Source organism: Ochotona princeps, chromosome 2, assembly GCF_030435755.1.
Source record: "Ochotona princeps isolate mOchPri1 chromosome 2, mOchPri1.hap1, whole genome shotgun sequence".
In the NCBI taxonomy this organism is placed as follows: domain Eukaryota; kingdom Metazoa; phylum Chordata; class Mammalia; order Lagomorpha; family Ochotonidae; genus Ochotona; species Ochotona princeps.
Window position 1 is genome coordinate 57,798,790 of NC_080833.1, and position 19,907 is coordinate 57,818,696.

Here is a 19,907-nt window from a genome sequence, read left to right on the forward strand (position 1 = left end):
CTTTGGGCCTTTCTTGACTGCTTTCCCAGGCCACAAGCAGGGAGCTGGATGGGAAGTGGAGCTGCCGGGATTAGAACTGGCGCCCATATGGGATCCTGGCGAGTTCAAGGCAAGGACTTTAGCCGCTAGGCCACGCCTCTGGGCCCTGTCCCAGAGCTTTTAAATTTCATCTATAGATTCATGTCTAAACTTCAGGAGACTTTCTAATTCATGAATGCAAATGTGTATGTCCAGGTCTGTATACGGCATTTACCAGTCTACTGTGCACACGTGAAATGTGCACACAAACTAACATTTGTAAGATTGACTAAAAATTTGTTTAAAATGACTGTCAGGATCAGACATTGTGACACACTGAGTTAAGCTAGTTCTTGGGTTATAAAATTTTATGTCAGAGTGCCTGTTGGATTCCCAAATGTTCCACTACAACCCAGCTTCCTGCTAATGTACCTAGCAGGCAGTGGGTAGTGGCCCATGTCCATGGGTTTATTCTTCCTTTGCCTCCATTCTTCCTTTCCCTCTCTCTTTGTCAGCCTGTGTTTCAAATTAATCAACAAATCAATAAATTTAACACTATCCAAAGTTTCCACTAGGATAAAATCTGATTCATGCAAGATTTTGGATTCTGGCTAGAACCTTTCTACTGCCCACAGTTTAGAATCCAGCCACTTGCACTTCTTTGCCAATTATAATGGAAAGATCCCTGAGGCTTTCCTCCCCTTCCGGCTTCCCTAAGGACACCTGTCTTCCGAATCTACTCTGTCTCCCCATTCTATTTTAGTGTCAGAAAATCAACCTCCTTCAAAGCAGGATGGGGCTGTTTTCCCTTCTCCATCATTCCCTCATATTTCTTCCCATTCTTCTCTGACACAAGCATGAATTAATGATGAAATTCTGGTGACCCAGTAAGGATAAGAGAAACAGACAAATAAACTAGCTGACCAAAAATAGAAACTCCAGAAACTGAATACTTATGTTGAAATCAGATAACAACAGATTCTTTTTGCTAATCACTGGAGAAATAAGGGACCGTTTAAAAACGACATAACAACAACTGGTCATATTTAAAGACAAAAGAATGGATTTCTACTTAACATTATCCATGAAAAGGCGAATTCATAAAGGATCACATCATAGCATTAAAACTTTCAGAAACAGGCAAAAATGGGTCACTTACATGCAAAAATCTATAAAAGACTTTTATCAAAAGATGCTCTAAAAAAGGGAAATGTATTGGGAAAATGATCCAGAAGTTTGGGAGTTAGTACCCAAAAATTTGATTTGCACTAATAAATTAAATTAGAAAAATGTTTTTAACTTTACTAGTAACCTGACAAAATATGTCATCATTTTATAGTCCCAGATATATTAGGACTAATTAGTTGAGAATATCACTGATCATATTCTGTTTTCTTTCTTGAGATGTTCTTAAGTGTCTTGCTCAAATTCTCCTGGAATTAAAACAAATACAATGCTGTCCATTTTTCCTTTGATTACTAAGTCCTGTAATGCATTTTCTGTGCTTTGCTTGAAATTGATTGGTTTGCTACCAGGTGAGTAAAAGTTTGAGCATGTCTGGTATGCAATAGTTTTTATGAAGTAGAGGGAATTAATTGAAAATGATCCTAATATTTTCCTCCCCTTTCTCCTCCCCATTCTCACCCCACACCATCTTCCTTCTTATTATCACAGTAGTGTAGTCCTTCAGCAATAGTTACATGTCCAACAACATACTATTTAAGTGTATCATGGCATTGTAGGTATAGACAATGGTAGAAATTCTAGTATCAAACAGTCAAAGAATATAGAACAGTTTTATTGGGAGTCCTCCTTTTATTCAGGAGTAGAGATACATACTGCAACATATCCTCCCTTTCTGATATGCTAATCTCTATTATTCAGTTCCTCTATAAGGATATATGTATGTATATGCTTACCTGTATTTCTATTTATCTTGTATTTTGTATGAAAGTTGGCTTATATCAGAGAGAACAAATGATATTTGTCCTTTGGGGATTGGTTTATTTTACTGAGAGTAACAGTTGGGATCATTTTGTGGCAAATGGAAGAATTTTGTTCCTTTTAATTTCTGCATAAGTATCCCACTGAGTAGATACACCATTGTTTTTTGTTTTGTTTTGTTTTGTTTTTTAATCTATTCTTCTTTTGATGGGAATCTGCATTTTTTTCTAGGTCTTCACTCTTATGGATTGTGCTGCCATAAATACAGGGTTGTGAATCACTTTCTCATATGCAGATTTCACTTCTTTTAAATATGTTTCCAGGAGTGGGATAGCTAGGACATGTTGTAGATTAATTTTCAGTTCTCGGTGCATTCTCCATAATGACTTTCATAGTGGCTGTGCTAGCCTACCCTCCCACCAGCACGGGAGTGAGGTACCTTTTTGCCCACTAATCACCAGCAGATGTTGTTAGTAGATTTCACAATGTAGGCCAATTCTATTGGAGTTAGGTGCAATTTCAATGAGATTTTTATTTGTATTTCCCTAGTAGCTAATGAGCCTGAGCATTTTTTTCATGGGTCTATTAGCCACTTCCATTTGTTCTTTTGAAAAATGCCTGCTCATTTATTTAGCCCATTTGTTCACAGGGTTGCTTGTTTTGTTATCTTTGCATTTCTGAAGTTCTTTGAAAACCCTGAATATTACTTCCCTCTCTGCTGTGTAGTGTGCAAAGATTTTCTCCCATTTGGCTAGTTGCCTCTTTGTTAATCATTTCCTTTGCTTATAGAAGCCTCTTAGTTTGATGTAATCCCATTTGTTTATTTTGACTCTGACTGCCTGTGTTTCTGGTGAATTTATTAAGAAATTACTCCCCAAGTGGTCACAATGACTGGAGCTGAGCCAATCCGAAATTAGGAGCCAGGAGCATCTTCCGGGTCTCCCACAGGGGTGCAGAATCCCAAGGTCATCCTCTACTGCTTTCCCAGGCCATAAGCAGGGGGCTGGATGGGACGTGGAGCATCTGGGACATAGGAGATGAACTGGTGCCCAGGTGTGCAAGGTGAGGATATTAGCCACTGAGCCATTGCACCAGGCTCAGGATTTTTTAACTATTGATATTCCTTTTTTATTTAGGTTCTTCTTAATTTTTCTAAAATTTGTCTTGTGAAAGTTACCTTTACTGAAATTTCTTGGTAGCAAACTCAGTTTTCTAAAGTGTCATTTTGCCCTTTTCTTAATAGACAGTTGTACTTTTAAAGTAATGTGTAATAGTAGCCACTTTTAATTCTCATTGCTGAAAATTCAGCTGTTCTTCCATTTTTCACTTAAATTATTTTTAAACATTTAGTGAATGAAAAGACTGAGACAAAGGGAAGAAGAGCTCCCATTGGCTGAGTCATTGCCCTGATGTCCTTCATTGGCTAATGCTGCCCCATGCTGAAACGGGGAGCAAGGAATGTAATTTAGATCTCCAAAATCTGTGGTTTGTAGGAAGTTGGCGTGTGGAGTCAGAACTAAGCACATTGTGATGTCAGTCATGACTGTTTAACCTCTAGGCTAAATATTTGATCCCTATTCTTTTATTTTTTAAACTGGCATCATCCTTATACATATTTGTGAGGTCCAGCATGGTCATTTAACACATGAATAAGTGTATATTGCCCAAATCTTATTAAGTAGCTTTGCTCAAATGTCTACTATTTGTATGCTTTGGAAATTTTTAGATTTCTCCTTTTCAGTTATTTTAAGTTATATCATGAATAAGACTATATCAACTCTACTATTATTTAGAACTTTAGAACTAATTCTGTCTTTCTCAGTCTTCTGAAGATAATTGCTTCTCTCAGGTAAATTGTAAGAGCTACTGCTACTGGGACTCTGTAGTTTTGCATAAGGGAGTCCATTTGTTGTTGTTTAGAATTTCTTGTGCTTGCTCAATATGAAGATATGTCTTTCAAAACTGAAATTCCTCAGCAATCTCATGATCTTTGTCTTTTAAGTTAACCAGGATTTCTAACTAGATCTTTGTACATCATGCCATGGAGCATTCCTTCCTGTATTCTCATCATCAGGTCTTTCATGCCACAATCACATATATATATATATTTTGCTTTTTATATTTAGTTGGGTTGGTCTTTTAATCAGTTGAATGTAGCTGCAGGGGTTTAGAGGAGTGTATACTGAAGCCTGGTAACTGGGTCTTGAACCTTGGAAATGCCTTAGGTCTTGGGGAGGCCTGGAGACAGGTGCCTGAATGGGGTCACATGAATGCCTTCAGAGCACCACCTAGGTGATAGGCTCTGCTGCACTGCTCTCTGGCCATTCCCCACTACACTTGTTTTTATCCTTGGAAAACAAAAAAGAATGTAAGTTCATGTGAACTGGGAAGAGCTTAGGAAAACTACCTTGCATGTTTACAACAACCATATGAGGCAAACTATTTCTAACTAGAAGAGCAGGTGTACTCGTAGCAAAAAATACTCCCAGGGTTGTCTGTTCTAGGTTGTTTAGAGACCAGGGTACAACAGATGTAAGGAAAGGCTGCAATCAACTTTTTGTCTTGGATTACTGATCCTTGGTCTCCTGCATCTTTTTTAATGCAACAGTGCTCCTGTGTCTCAAGTCCTGAGATACAAAGAGGTCCACTATTCAGTCCTCTTTAATAACCTCTTATTTCATCTTCAGCCATTCAAATCTGTAAACATATTGTTTGTATTTTTGTATTTGCTTTCTAATAATTCTAAAACCTGCATTAATTGCTTGGCTAATTATTTTTTGTCAGTCTAGCTATGTGTATACATTTTTGGAACATTAAGTGTGAAGTAAAGATCTAAATGTAAAAGTTCACTGCTTCAGAGCAGAATTGTATTTATCTCTACACAACACTTATAAACAATTTCCCACTGTGCCCATACTAAGATCTTCTCTCTTCCCACCTGCAATATCACTAACTTTGAGCCTAAGCCAAATGGAACAACAAATATCACCAGAACAATAGCTAAATTCAGTCTCTTTTAATTATGTGGTATTACTATCATGATGATGATGATGGTGGTGGAATTTAAATAATTACATTTGTTTACATTCACAGCTTAGTTAATTAAAGCAAATGGAGGAGTGATGGAGAAAGGGATCAGTGAAGAAAAGCGCAGAAATGAGACAGAGAGGGAGAGAAAGGAGAGGATGGGGAAGAGAGTTTTTGCTGTCCTAAACAGTTATTTTTTTTAACATTTTGTCCAATATACCATGAAAACAGAAGTTGGCAATGTATTTTCATGCCCTTAGCTTCAGTAATAAAAATGAATCACAGCATGAAACAGATAATCAGTGTAAGGGTGAGACAGCTGTCATTATGGCATAAAATGTAGAGATGCCACCTGTGGTACAGGCACCACATAATTGCAATGGTTCATGTTCTTGCTGCCCCAGTTCTGATCCAGTCCATGTGACTGGCCCAAGAAAAGCAGCAAAAGATGACCCACGTACTTGGGCTTCTGTTACCCAAGTGGGAGACCTGAGTGAAAACTCGGTCTCTTTTTCTTGCCATATTTCTATCTTCTAACCCTTTCAAATAAATAAATAAACCATAATCAAGCAAGCAATTTTCTTTAAAGAATTGATGTTGTACCACAATAAATTGCCTCTACTTGGAACACCAGCATTCCATATCCAAGCACCTGGCTCATGTTTTGGCTACTTACTTTCCCATCCAGGTTCCTGTAAACATTCTTTGGAGGCAAGGTGTTGCCTCATTTAAAATTGAAGATTAGGTCCTCTATTGAGTGTTGAGGGTTTTGAAAGTGTTTTTGAGATAATGAAACAAATTCTCAAAGAACACTACTCGTTTTTTTTTTATTAAATTTATTCATTAATTACATTGTGTTCTAATTTCATAGGAACTGGGATTCTCCCCACACCCTCCCCCCATGGTGGGTTCCTCCACCTTGTTGCATCACCACAGTTCGAGTTCAGTTGAGATTCCCTCTTTGTAAGCATATGCCAAGCATAGAGTCCAACATCTTATAGTCCAGTCAAGTCCAACTGCTTCTTGGAGAACACTACTCTTTTTTAAACCACCTGTGTGGACATTGTTTAAAATGGTCATAGAAATGGTATGTCTTACAAAAATAAACAATGAAATATTTTAAATTCATATTTTATGTAAATTAATATGTAATAGTCCCAACCAAATGATAAAGGCTGGAAATAAATTAACCTTTACCGAAAGTGTGGACAACTGTCTTATTCTTTAGTGGGAAAATTAGCAGCTACAGTAGAAAGTATTCATTAAAGTATCCATCAAAGCTCTATTTCTTGAGGTTCATAAAAAGAAGCAGGAACTTTTTTGTATAGGATGTTGAAAATTAATTCTAGCATGAAATGAAGCATTTCAAATTATCTTTGAAAAGAGCCAAAAATTACTATTCCAATGAAAGAAATTTCAAGTTCCGTATTAAGGAGCAAGCAGCACAAAGTAGCACCAACACAATCTATTTTCTCAAAAATCTAATGAGCTAAGAAGTAACAACCTTGTCCTACACTGCTTTTCTCTATAAATAATGAAATACATGTAACACTATGTAAGCCCAACTGCATAGTCCTGCATACCAAAAAAAATCATCTATAGAAATTCAACCAAACAGAATTAGAAATATCTCACCAAAAAAATCTCATTAAGATAACTTCTCCAGAAATTAATAGAAAAATTCTATCCTAGCTGTTCATATCATCATTGTAGTAAAGATGAATTGAACAGAGCTGAATAATGAAATTGTTTTTTCAAAATGTGGTACCTTAAATACCTACAAGACCCAGGTCAGTGGTATGCTTGTGAAAAAGGAAGATATTTTGCGCTGTTTCCAGACCTACTTGGGTAGACTCCATGAAACCATATTTTAAACAAGCATGTCCACCTGACCTGTTTTGGCTCATCCCCATCTGTGACTTCAGACTGAAGACAGAAATGAGCCAATCACTAGAACATCTTTCATCAAGTATCAGAAGTTAAACATTTCACTCACTAGATACATACGAAGCAGAATGGGGGATACAAAAGAAATGTGATCTCTGTATTTCAGTGTTCTGTAGTTATTGCAATGCTATGTAAATAATTATTCAATATGGCAAGATGGAAATTATAATCTATGAAAGCAAATGGGTTATAGAAGTAAACCTGTGGGAAGACTAAGTGTCAGTGGCTAACAAGACACTAATAGTACATAGGATAAGGGTGGGGCAGGCAATTAGTACAGCACATGTAATGCACCACTTGGGATATTTGCATTTCAAATCAGAGTGTGTGATTTGAGCCTTGGCCCCTCTACTTCATAACCAATTGCAAATATGTATTTTGGGAGGTAGTAGAGTGCTTTGATCTCTGCTACTCATGTAGGAGATCTGGATTGAGTTCTTAGCTCTTGGCTTCAGTGTAGCACAGCCCTGCTTACTGTGGGCATTTCAAGACTAAATCAGCAATGGATGATCTCTTGTCTGTTTCTCTGCCTGGCAATACAGCAAACAATAAATGAGATTTTTTTGCCAAAGCATAAATATATACATTAAAAACTAGTGAACAAAAAAATAAGTAAAATTCATTGGATTTTTAATATTTTCAGCCTGGGAAGTAGAATATAGTGAAACATCAACTTGAGGGAAGGATGTAAAAGAATTCTGAAAGGGATTTAGATACAGATATGGAGGAAAGGCAAGCTTTTATATGTGGCTTTTGATTACCATATTTGCAAACCATTGGTGTGAATCTTGCTACTGAATTTGTTTGCAAGTGTCTTTAACCAAACTGTGATCTAATTAAGGATTGTTTTGTATTGCAGCAATTGTTCAACTGTCAAGCTCTACGAAAACTAAGTATTCCTGATAATGACCTTTCAAGTCTGCCAACCACTATTGCTAGTTTAGTTAATCTTAAAGAACTCGACATCAGTAAAAATGGTAAGATTCTAAATATTTTTAGCTTTTTGTTGAAAATGTTATTTAACTAGAAAACAATATAGAATTTCTTTTTCTTTGATTTTGTTTCAATTATAAATTGATTTTGGTGAAAAGTTAATTCTAAATTACATGGAGAAACTCTAAAAAGTTAATATAAAATGTATACTATGGAAAATCTACAGTTTTCCAAGAGCACCTTGAAGTACTCTCATGAAGGCAGACCCCTCTCTCATTATTATGAGTGATTTCCTCAGACCTGATTTCTTTTTTATATTCAACTATATGATTCAAACTTTCTGGACTATTTTACAAGTTTTGGTGCTGTTCCACACATTCTGTTTTTCCAAGTATCACTTTCTTAGCAAGGTCTACGTGATCATCCTACTTGAAATTGTATTCTCAATTCTTTTCACATTGTTCTATTTTCCCTTGCACATATTGCCCAAAAATTATATAGTTTACTGAATAATTGTGTTTATTGTCTATCTTCTCCTGACCCAAAAGGTAAACTCTACTGTGTTATAGCAAAAATTTCCTGTTTTGATCATTGAGGTATCCGAAAAATTTAAACCAAAGCCTCTTACTCTTAATAATTGTAATACCCATGTATCTCTAGTGAAAGTTGTATACCTTATTTTTTCTTCATAATGAAGCTGGTGATATTTACACTAATGATATTTTCCTTTGAGAATTTGTGGAAGTGACAGATATTCAGAAAATCTTCTGCATACCCGTTCATTCATCAAATCGTTTCCTCCCAAATTACGTTATCTCTATATTTCACTAGAAAAAAAAAAGCCAAATTGGTGAACGAATGTTGTATCTAGTTACTACAAGGGTATAACCCACAATTCCTCTGTAATTAAGCTAGCCAGTTAAAGCATGTGTGTGTGTGTGAGTGTGTACATGTGCGTGTGCACGTTCACAAGTACACTGCTTTAGTTATTTCCATCAATACATTTAATGTCAAGGACTCATGCTTTCTGCCATCACGCTTGCATTTTAGTAGATGATTTAAACATTAAGCAAGCAATTTCAGTTGCAGATACATTCAGCGTGAAGGAAACGCATCTGAGATATGAGAAAGATGTTATGTAGCTTATGTGATTGAGAAAGGTTTCCCCATAAAAGTGGTAGGAAAGTATAGTGATGGAATCACTGCAAACGACTTGAGTCTAAACAAGCAAGGATCTGTTTAAATAAAGATAATCAAAAAACATATTATGATATTCCTAGGAAATTTGATGATAATATCTCAACAGCTTTTTCCATTTTCATTCTTCCAGACGACCTTTCCCCATACTCATTCTCTTGCTATCCTCAGAGTTATCCCAATGCACTTTAAATAACAAAGTCTTCTAGGAACATCCTATTTAAAAGTAAGACTCTGCTATTATTATATGTTAGAGATGTGTCCTATTCCACTTTTCTGTTATTTCCAAATACTGAATTTTAAATTATTTCTGTATTACCTGGGCCTTGCTAATCAGAACTAAAATTCAAAAATGTCCCTGGGGGCTCATTTTGCTTTTTTTTACTACCATATTTCTATTACCAAAAAAAAACATTGTACAAGTCATTATAGCAACTCAATTAATATTTACTGAATGAACTCATGAATGAAAGGACACTTTAGAGCATGAAATACATGTTACAATTCACCAGTGTTGCTAGTGTTTTTCTTCAAGCCTATAAGAGGCATTGAGAAGTTGATGTTTCCTTGAAGAGCTGAAACTTAATACAAATAAATAATCAGGATATGCCACAAAATACAGTGAAACAATCATGTGACAAAAATTGCAATTACAAAATGGTAGAGAATAAAAACAGTAAGTAAGACCTCTATGTTGGGATGCTGCTGTATTGTTGCTTAAGCCAGTGCCTAGATTATCAGCACCTCTATGGGCATCAGTTTGAGTTCCAGGTGCTCCACTTCCTATGCACCTGAAGAGCATCATAAAATAGACCAAGTCATGGGACTCTAAACCTATGTTGGAGATGTAGAAGAAGCTCCTGGCTCCTGTCTTCTCCCTGACCCAGCTTCAGTCATTACAGCCATTTGAGCAGTGAACCAACAAAAGGAAGTCTCTCTCTCTCTCTCTCTCTCTCTCTCTCTCTCTCTCTGCCCTTCAAATGAATAAACTATTTTTTAAACACCTCTGTATTATTAAGGAAGTATCCATATACAGGATGTTACCTGAAAATTTCCATGAAACTAACAACTAAAGTCTAACACTCATTTGCAGGAGACACTAAGAGCATAAACAGGAAACACATATTTCTACATCAGTTTGACTTGCCACTTAGAGCATTTTCTAAGAGATAAATATAAAGGAACCATGTGCAGGTGTAAAGAGAGAATAACAACTAGATTTAGATCCAGTGATGATGACTTCAGATCTAACATATTCCACTAAGCATAGATTTGAAGCGCACATACTTTATAGATTAGTGTTTATGTGCTTCAATAACTGTTACTATTATATATGTACATGCGTGTATCTACATATGAAATTCCATTTTCAAATTCTAATGTCTGAGAGATGCCATGTGGCTAATTCTCATCTTACATAGCTTTCGGGTAGAAGTAACTCAAGAATACAAGTGAATATAAACTCGTTTCATTTTTTAAGATTTATTTTTTAATTGGAAAAGTAGATTTACCTAGAGAAGGCAATAAAGAAAGATGTTCTGTCCACTAATTCATTCCCCATGTGACTGCAGCAGCTGGAGCTGAGCCAATCCAAAGCCAGGAGCCAGGAGCTTCTTCTAGGTCTTTCATGTGGATACAGGGTCCTAAGGGCTTAGGCCATCTTCTACTGCCTTCCCAAACTACAAGCAGGGAGCTAGATAGGAGATGGAGCACCTGAGACATGAACTGGTGCCTACATAGGATCCCGGCATTTGCAAGGAGAAAATTTAGCTACTGAGCCATCATAGAGGGCACTTCTCATTTTGAAGATCAGGAAACAGTTATCACCAAGTGCAAACATGAACCCCTGACAAATACTATATTTTATGTCAAAAAGACATTCAAGAGGTGGAGAACCACTCAGCAACACCAATGCAGAACAAAAGGCCTGATGATAATGGTGATGTATCAGCCTTTTTTGGAGTTACTCAAGCAGAAAAAGATCTCATCACATCAGCCTTTCCTAGAAAATCATATATTACAAAGCTGTAGCTGAATTCTATGAAAGAGACTTGAGACCAAGTTATTTCAGGAGCACAATGCATCCTTTGGGAATCTGTGAAAGGAAAGGAAAACTGTTAAATAAATGCACTGTCAGCACCAAAGTTGAAAATAGTCTTAATAAAAAGAGGTAAGTAATGTGAACAGCAGTGCTGATATTTAGGGACACAGCACGGAATGATTATTGGAATAAATTCATTCATTTACTAGTCAAGCTTGTAGGAAGTATGCATGAAATAAGCTTGAAGTAGATGAGTGATCCAATAATGAAACCAATGTACACCGAGACTGAGCTTAAAACAAACATAATTTGTCCACATGGCCTCCAATCTTATTTTTATTCCTATTCTTCTACCTGTCATCCAGATTTGCCACTTCTTCCTGTATGACTTAGGAATACTACTTTACATGAAAACCTTAGGATAAGTGAGCTTTCACAATTTGAAATATGTGTCACATACCTCTTTGACTATCTCTCTGAAAGCCATCTCTTTTTCATGTCACTTCAGCTGATGTCAAATTGCCATTCGAAAATTCATTGTTCTAGTTCCTTATGACACAGGGAGCTGTACTGTTTTCTCTGCTCCAAAAACTGCTTACTCTGTATTTTTTTCTTGAGATGTACTTATTTTCAAAGGCAGAGAAAAAGAGGGAAAACAAGGAAGAAAAAGGTACAGAAGAGATCTTCCATCTACCAGTTGACTCCCCAAATCACTGTGATAGCTAGGTGTTAGCCACACTAAATCCAAAACCAAGAACTCTATCCTGGTCTCACATAAAGACAGCAGGGACTGCCTACATAGCCATCCTACACTATTTCCTCAGGCACATTCACTGGGAACTGGACCAGAAGCAGAGCATCCAGGTCTGGAGCCAATTCTCTTATATGGGAAGGTGGTATCACAAGTGGATGCTTAACCCACTGCACAAAAACTCCAGCCATTTCTTGTTTCCATATCAGCTCAGAATACTCTTTTCCACCTTTAAATATATATTTCAGGGACACAGTGTGGTAGCCTAGCAGCTAACATCCTCACCATGCACGTACTGGGATCCCATATGGGGCACAGTTCTAATCCCAGTGGCCCCACTTCCCATCCAGATCCCTGCTTGTGGCCTGGGAAAACATTCGAGGATGACCCAAACCCTTGGGATCCTGCACCCATGTGGGAGACCCAGGAGAAGTTCCTGGCTCCTGGCTTCAGATCAGCTCAGTTGCAGCCACTTGGAGAGTGAATCAGCAAATGGAAGATATTTCTCTGTGTCTCTCCTCTCTACATATTTGATAATATAATATAATATAATATAATATAATATAATATAATATAATATAATATATATTTCAGATTTTATTTATTCCTGACAGTCTAGACATGGAAAAATAATTGATTCTTCCTTTGTGATGCATTTTATATTGAATATGTTTTTGTTTTAAAATTATCCTACTATGGTAAGCATTTATTTTATTTTATTTGAGTGCAGAATTACAGAGAGAGGGGTAAAGACAGAAAGAGATCTTTATTTCACTTCTTCATTCGCTTAGTGGCAATAATAAGGAACAGGTCCCTTTGTGAATGGGTGGCATGGCCTAATAACATGGATCATCTTCCACTGTGTTCACAGATGCATTATCAGGGAAGTGGATTAGAAGTAGAGCAGCCAGGGTTAGAACCAGCACTCATATGAGATGCCAGTTTTGCAAGCAATGGCTTAGCCTAGTAGGTCACAACACTGAACTCAAAATTCTCTTGCTTTTAAACCTAAAATTTTTAATGTATTTATTTTTATTGTGAAGGCAGATTTTACAGAAAGGAGTAGATACAGAGAGAAAGATCTTCCATCTGCTGCTTCACTTCCCAAATGGCCACCATTGGCAGAACTGAATCAATCCAAAGCCAGGAGCCAGCAGCTTCTTCTGGGTCCCCATGCATGTGTGGGGTCCTATGGCTTTGGGCCATCCTCTGTCGATTTTCCAGGCCACAAGCAGGGAAATGGATCAGCAGCAGAGCAGCTGGGAGATGAGCTGGCACCTATGTGAGATGCAAGCTCTTGGAGGTGGAGCCAATTGAGCCATGATGCTAGCCACTAAATTTAAATTTTATATCATCATGATTTGGGATATTCTTGAAATGATGGCTTCTGCTAATAATTTTCCAGTTAGAACTGTTTGCACAATATTCTGAATGCATGGTCAGTATTCAATAAATGTCTGACAGGTAATTAAGAGTTATACAAAAACATTGTTCTTATAAAAGAAATCTATTCATTTATAATAGAGACCTAACATAGGAGAGGGACCCCACTTGTTACATAAAACCTCACTAAATGGTTTATCTGCATTCTGGAAAAGATGGAAATGAATTGTAATAAATGAATAATTTAAATCATTTCTAACTTTCCATACAGTAATGTTAAATCTAATACAATTTTTCTTGAAAATAATTTTCCACTTCGTGTCAAGAATAGACCAGCCAGTCTTTTGTGCTTCAGACACATGTAGCTAACAATAAGCTGGGTATGGCTATAGAATTTCCAACAAACATGCCATATGGCAGTATTTTAAACCCAACTCATTAACCAACCCAATTTGCTTTTTAAAAATTATCCGGTTTTCTATCATGGTGATTATTATCATTCAATGTACACTCATTCTCTCTCCCAACTCTCAGATCCTTTCATTTGTCAAATTCTGCTAAATTTACCTTATGAATATAGGACAAATCTATCTCCTTTTCACCATTCTTTTCATCACATTTAGTCCTCTGTCTCTTTGGAATTCTACTTAACTAGCCTTCTAATTGGTCTCCTCATTTCCATTAATGTCACATTACCAAACCCATGCTTCACAAAGGCCTTAAGACTGTTTGTAAATCGCTGATGTTACCATATTACTCTCCAACTTAAAACACTTCAGTTGATCTGTGACAAAGTATAGGCTTCCTTATTCAAAATGAAAAAAACTCCAGAATTGAGGTCAACTGCTTATTTCATTCCATGTGCCGTTCTCAACAAGATGATTTGTGCTTTTAATTGTGTATTTGGGGGATACTTAAGCACTTCCTCAGATATTCAATATTTTTGTGTCAGCTCTGTGAGTTTATTTGCCTGGTTTCTTCTGCATACATCAGTTTTCACACCTCTATTCTACTTGTCCAATCTAATTCATTATTAAGAACTCAGTTTACCAGCAGTTTGTTGGGTGCTGGCAAGTTCCAGGCTGGGTCCATCTTCATGCTCAAAGCCCTGATTCCGGCCACTGCGAACATGTGGTGAGCTGTCCTAGAGCGCCATTTGGTGCCAGGCTCCGCCTGCTGGCTACCTAACAGCAAGCTCTGGTGTTTGGGGGCTATGAATTGCTGCTTAAGTACCTCCATTTTCAGCCCACTGTGCTTCTGGGTTGCAAATAAATCCAGAAGATTCCCACTGACAGACTAACTTTTCCTTTGAAGGTAAGCAAGGGTACTGAGACCTGGTACTTTGAAGGAGATGGACCAGATGATCTTCATGGGTCAGACTGATATACCAACCTCCTTTGAGTCCTGTGTAGAACTTGCTACTACAAAACAATGCTGACCACTGTACACCAGTCCATGCAAAAGCTAAAGCTGGGGGGCTTGTCTAGCAGAACTAGATCCTAGTACCTGAAAGAATGATGGATCAGGAGATGGGTCACATTAGGCAGGGCCATGACATTAACCAGCACACAAGAGAACCATTTCCAGGGATAGATTCTGTGAGGCATATGTGGAACAAACCCTGTGGAAACACAAATCTCACTAGTTAGCTCAAGTGTTGGGGTGGTGATGGGCTGAGCTAGGTGTCACCAAGGAACCTGCCATCACTCATGGGTAAAGGAACCAACAACAGTCGACTGGTCAAGGCAGCAGCACCAAAATGTGCATCACAAATAAGGTGTGGGGTGGGCCAGGCTGCAACGTTCACCAGCTCATACAAGGCCAAAATGGAAGGCCAGATTTTGCGAGGCCCTGGCCTAACACCCACTGATATGTATGAGATCTGGGTCTGGGAGTGGGTCAACAGGGAGAACTTGGGAAACTCCTCTAGTTGGTCATAACTCTCACTGGTGATCACATGGTCCAGGCCTGGGGGTTGGACAGGCTGGGCAAAGTAGCTCCAATGGCTGGCTAATGTGTGGGTTGGTAAGGGAACTGGGCAGACCAGACAGGGCCAAGCAAACCTTAGCTCACAAGCAAAAATAGAAATAGGATGGAGCAGAAGTCATGCCAAGCTAGGCTCTTAAACCTACTGGTCTGCATGAGCCAGGGGTGCCAAGCCACTGCATTGAAGGCAAAGGCCAAGACAAGTAAGGGGCTATGCCAAGCTGAGTCAGAGCAACTACTGGCACATGTGCGATCTATGGCTGGGAACAGGCTTGATTGGGGAGCTAAGAGAACACCCTAGCTGGGTTGGGGTTCCCACTGGTGAGTGCAGTGGCTGTAGTGGGGGCTGCACTCTGGTCTCATATGGCTACAGTATCCCTTGACCCAAGTGTGGACTGGGACAGGATGCACCAAGTCGGGTTAAAATCTAGCACCATCTCGTGCTCTAGAGGACCAGGGTAAATGTAGAATGGACGAGGCTAGGTCTCTGCCCCTAATGGGCCATGTATGAGCTGTGTCTGGGTATGGACAAGCCTTGGCTGGGCTGAAACATCCAACAGTAAGAACCAGAATAGGGTGAAGGCCAGTCAGGAAAGATCACTTGTTTCTGCTAGGACAGGAGGTGGACTATGTAGGGCTGGCGCAGGGATCCACTGATATGTCCAAGATCTAGCACTGGGAGAGGTTCTGATGGAGGAGCCTGGGCAACTCCTCTGGCAGGACACAGTCCCTGCAAGTGAGCGTAAGAAGCATGATAAGGAACAGCCCAGACCAGGCCAGTGAAAGGTACCCACCATCATACAATTGGCTCAGGTCAGGGGCAGACCAGGCTGAACCAGTTCACATCAGCCGCTGATGAACCCAAACACCAGAACAGTGTGGGTCGAGCCAGATGTGGTCACAACACATACCAATACACATTACAGCTGGGATAGGGTGCACACTAGGCTGGGCTAGACTGTAACCCTCACCAGCTGAAATTGGGGGTGGGCCAGACCGGGCCAGGCTACAGCACCCACTGTCAAACGCCGAGGCAAGGCGGGCCATGCCAGATTGGGCTGCAGCGCTAGTAGGAACCAGGGAGGGAGGGGCAAAGCTAGTAGGAGGGATGTGGATATCCCCACTGCTGGAACACCTCGCCTACTAGAGAGCATGAGTTGGGATGGGGCAGACCAGACAAGGCAGGGCTACAACACCTATGGGCATTTAGAAAGAGCATTGGACCCTAACAATGGCTCAATTAGAACCTCTCCCAGTGCTAGATCTTGGGCATATCAGTGGATCTCTGGTGGTGATATTTCCTATCATCAGGGGGAAGCAAGCAAAAGGCCAAAAAAAGTATTCAAGAATTGAAAGGCACTATTATGAGGCCTAACATAAGAGTTATGGGAGTCCCAGAAGGTGCAGAAAGAGAAATTGGTTCTACAAATATATTTAATGAAATAATAAAGGAAAATTTCCCTAAGCTAGAGAAAGAATTGGGAAACAAGATCCAGGAGGGCACCAATTCCCAACAGGCTTGATCAAACGCAATCTTCACCAAGACACATGATCATCAAGCTCTTTTCAATTGAACACAAGGAAAAGATCCTTAAATGTGCACGTGAAAAAAATCAGTTGACTTATAAAGGAATGCCAATTAAACTCACAGGAGATCTCTCACAGGAAACTTTACAGGCAAGAAGAAAATGGAGTGACATTCCAGATTCTAAAAGAAAAAAATTGTCGACCTAGGATAACATATCCAGCAATGCTTTCTTTTGTCTTTGAAAATGAAATAAAATTCTTCCACAGTGAAGAAAAGTTAAAAGAATCTGCCTCTTCCAAACCTGCCCTGCAAATGATACTTCAAGATGTTCTCTTGACAGAGAAGAGGAATATCGACCACCAAAACCAAAGGCAAATGGGAAGAACATCCAATAAAATGACAAGAGAAGACTAAACCAATGAACAACCCATTCCTAAAATAACAGCACCAAATTACCACCCTTACGTATTAACCCTGAAAACATCATAGATTAGTAGACTGGATTAAAAAGCACAACAACATCTATTTGTTGTCTAGAAGAGACACATTTCACCAACAAACATCAGCGGAAACTATATTGCATGGGTTTTGATGTTTTCTGTTTGTTTCATCTCTTCAAAACAGTTTCTTCTGATTAAATTCTTCAATGACTCATAGATCATAGAGTACCATCATTTTCTGCAAAAAGGTTCTTGATTTTCATTTCTTCAGCTACATGACAGTCATTTAGTAGCATGTTATTTAACTTCATGGTGTTGTTAATTTCTTTTTTCTTCCTGTTGTTGATTTTGTTTTGTGGCTTTTCATTTAAAGGGATGTATAGTAGCTGTGTAATGAAGACTGTCATATCTAGTAACACGTTATTTAACTTCATGGCATTTTAAATTTCTACTTTTCTTTCTGTTGTTGATTTTGTATTATGCTTTTCATTTGAGGGGATGTACAGTACTGTGAAATGGAGACTAACATATCCAGATGTGAGGATACAATATAGTATGCATCTCTACTTCCAGACAAAGATGGATTTATAATGTAACTGTTCACTATATCTTGACAATAGGATGCTGGACTCTCTGCCATTGTCCATGCCTGCAATGATGGACATATGACTGTGTATGAAGAACTATACTTCAGTAATGATATAGAGGAACTGGGGGGGGGGCGGGGAATTGGGGCTGGGATAAGGGAAATACCAGGAGCCTATGGAATTGTATCATAAAATAATAATAAAAAAAGAAAAAAAGACAGAAAATAAAAAGTGATGTTTATGTGTGTCTTAACACTAGCTGCAAGGGAGATAGCACTTACAATCTGGCTATGTGACTAAGTGCAAACAAGAAAGTCTCTATCCCTTCACCCTTCTGGCCTTTATGTTAGGGTCTGTCACCTAGAGTGATCAATTTTCCTAATAGTATTGCAGAGACGTTTCTGAGATGGATAGCCTGTCTTACATATTCCATTAAGTGTGACTGGTAATGAACACTAGAGCCGCAATATCCCCTATCAACCAACATGCCATCAAAGTGAGTGCTCAATTAAGTGGTTGATTGACAATAAAGGGAAAATTCATTAGTCAGACAGGAGCTTAGATTATTAAACATTCCGTTTCAATTTATCAGTAACCAAAAATGTTTGTTGTTGAGGCATAAAGTGTAGAGATTGATAAACTCATTTATGTTAAGTCAAATTTATTCTTTTGTGAACTATTTATGCCTATCATAAATATTCAGCATTTTCCAATTTTGTCCTTAAGATCAGCCAAGTGACTATCTCTAATTATTGACTATTTTAACAGCACTTAGTATCTTGTTTTACAATGCCACTGAGATAGAGTTTGTCAGGAAACCTGTAACTCTTCTGCTTAAAGGGAGCCTTTAAGGTATTTATATCACGTAGTTAATTATTTGAGCTGGTGATATTGGTATTATTCACAAAATAAAGTATTCAATTATGTTATCTATACATTTCAATATCAGCATGGATTTATCTAAACCTTTAAGGAATAAAGCAATTTTATTAATTTGAGAGAATACTGAATCATTTAACCTTTGACATTTCCAAAGAAGCCATTTGTGAGAAAGTTACCTTTTTATCTTCAGATATTTAAAAATCGACAGCCTCTGTCTTTAAATCACATCAATTTTCATGTTTATAAATTCCTTATGTCTTAGTTCTTGTATTAATCTGTTGATGTGAATATATAACTATATACAAGTTGAGTAGGTACTGAATTTCCATTGTTTTCCTAGCTTTAATATAGGTATTGCCTGTAATGTTAGAAAATTTAGTGTTAGTGGATATTATCTCACTCTGTGTTCAACCTCTCTTTCCAAAACTCTTCTATGCAACTCCATCTTTTTTATTGTTTTTTTTTTTTTTTGCTCTGCATATGCTTGGGGTTTTTTATTTTTTATTACATTTTTATTATTACTTTGCACTGTACAGTTTTACACACATTGGGCTTCCCCCTTCTCTCCCTTCCTATTTTCTCCTTCTTCTTTCTCCTTTGTCCTTTGTGGGTTATAATAATATATACCTTCAGCCGTAGTCACAATTCCAACATTCTATTTATGTGTGTCATGACATTGTAGATAAGATAATGGTAGAGAATTTGATATCTACCTATCAAGGTATATTTAACAGTTTCTTTGGGCGTCCTTCTTTTATTTGGGAATTGAGAGGCATGCAGCAGTTCCTCTTTGTTGCCCAGTACTCTAGTCTCCACTACATCATTTGTTTATGAAAATATAAGGGTAGACTTGTTAACTTCTGTATCTTTTTGTTTTGTATTTTGCATGAAGGTTATACACTGCATCCTAAATCTCACTAAAACCACCAATGAATTCATATGAACAGCTTTGTATGCATACTTTCAACCCTTACAGTTTTGATGTTTTCTCAGTCCCTTTTTACATAGTTTGAATTCTATGATCAGTCATCCAGTTATCTCCTGTGGATTCAAACATCCTCTATGCCTTTTCAGAAACATTATAACCCTGATTGAATTCAACTTTTTAGCTACATATTGAAAAGAACTGGAAAAAAGTCTGTCAAACTGGTTGGCACTGCATTGAATTCATAATCACACATTGGAAATACTGCCTTAATATTGCCCAAGAAACATGTTATACTTCCATAATTCTGGACTTTCC

The 19,907-nt window shown here is 38.0% G+C and overlaps 1 protein-coding gene across 1 annotated transcript in view; it reads left to right on the forward strand.

The window, feature by feature from the left end:
- Window positions 1-19,907, forward strand: part of LRRC7 (leucine rich repeat containing 7) — a 470,136-nt gene that overhangs the window by 188,568 nt on the left and 261,661 nt on the right. The window contains exon 4 of the mRNA XM_036494635.2: window positions 7,796-7,913. Coding sequence (XP_036350528.2) covers window positions 7,796-7,913 — 118 coding nt within the window. The remainder of the gene's footprint in view (window positions 1-7,795; window positions 7,914-19,907) is intronic.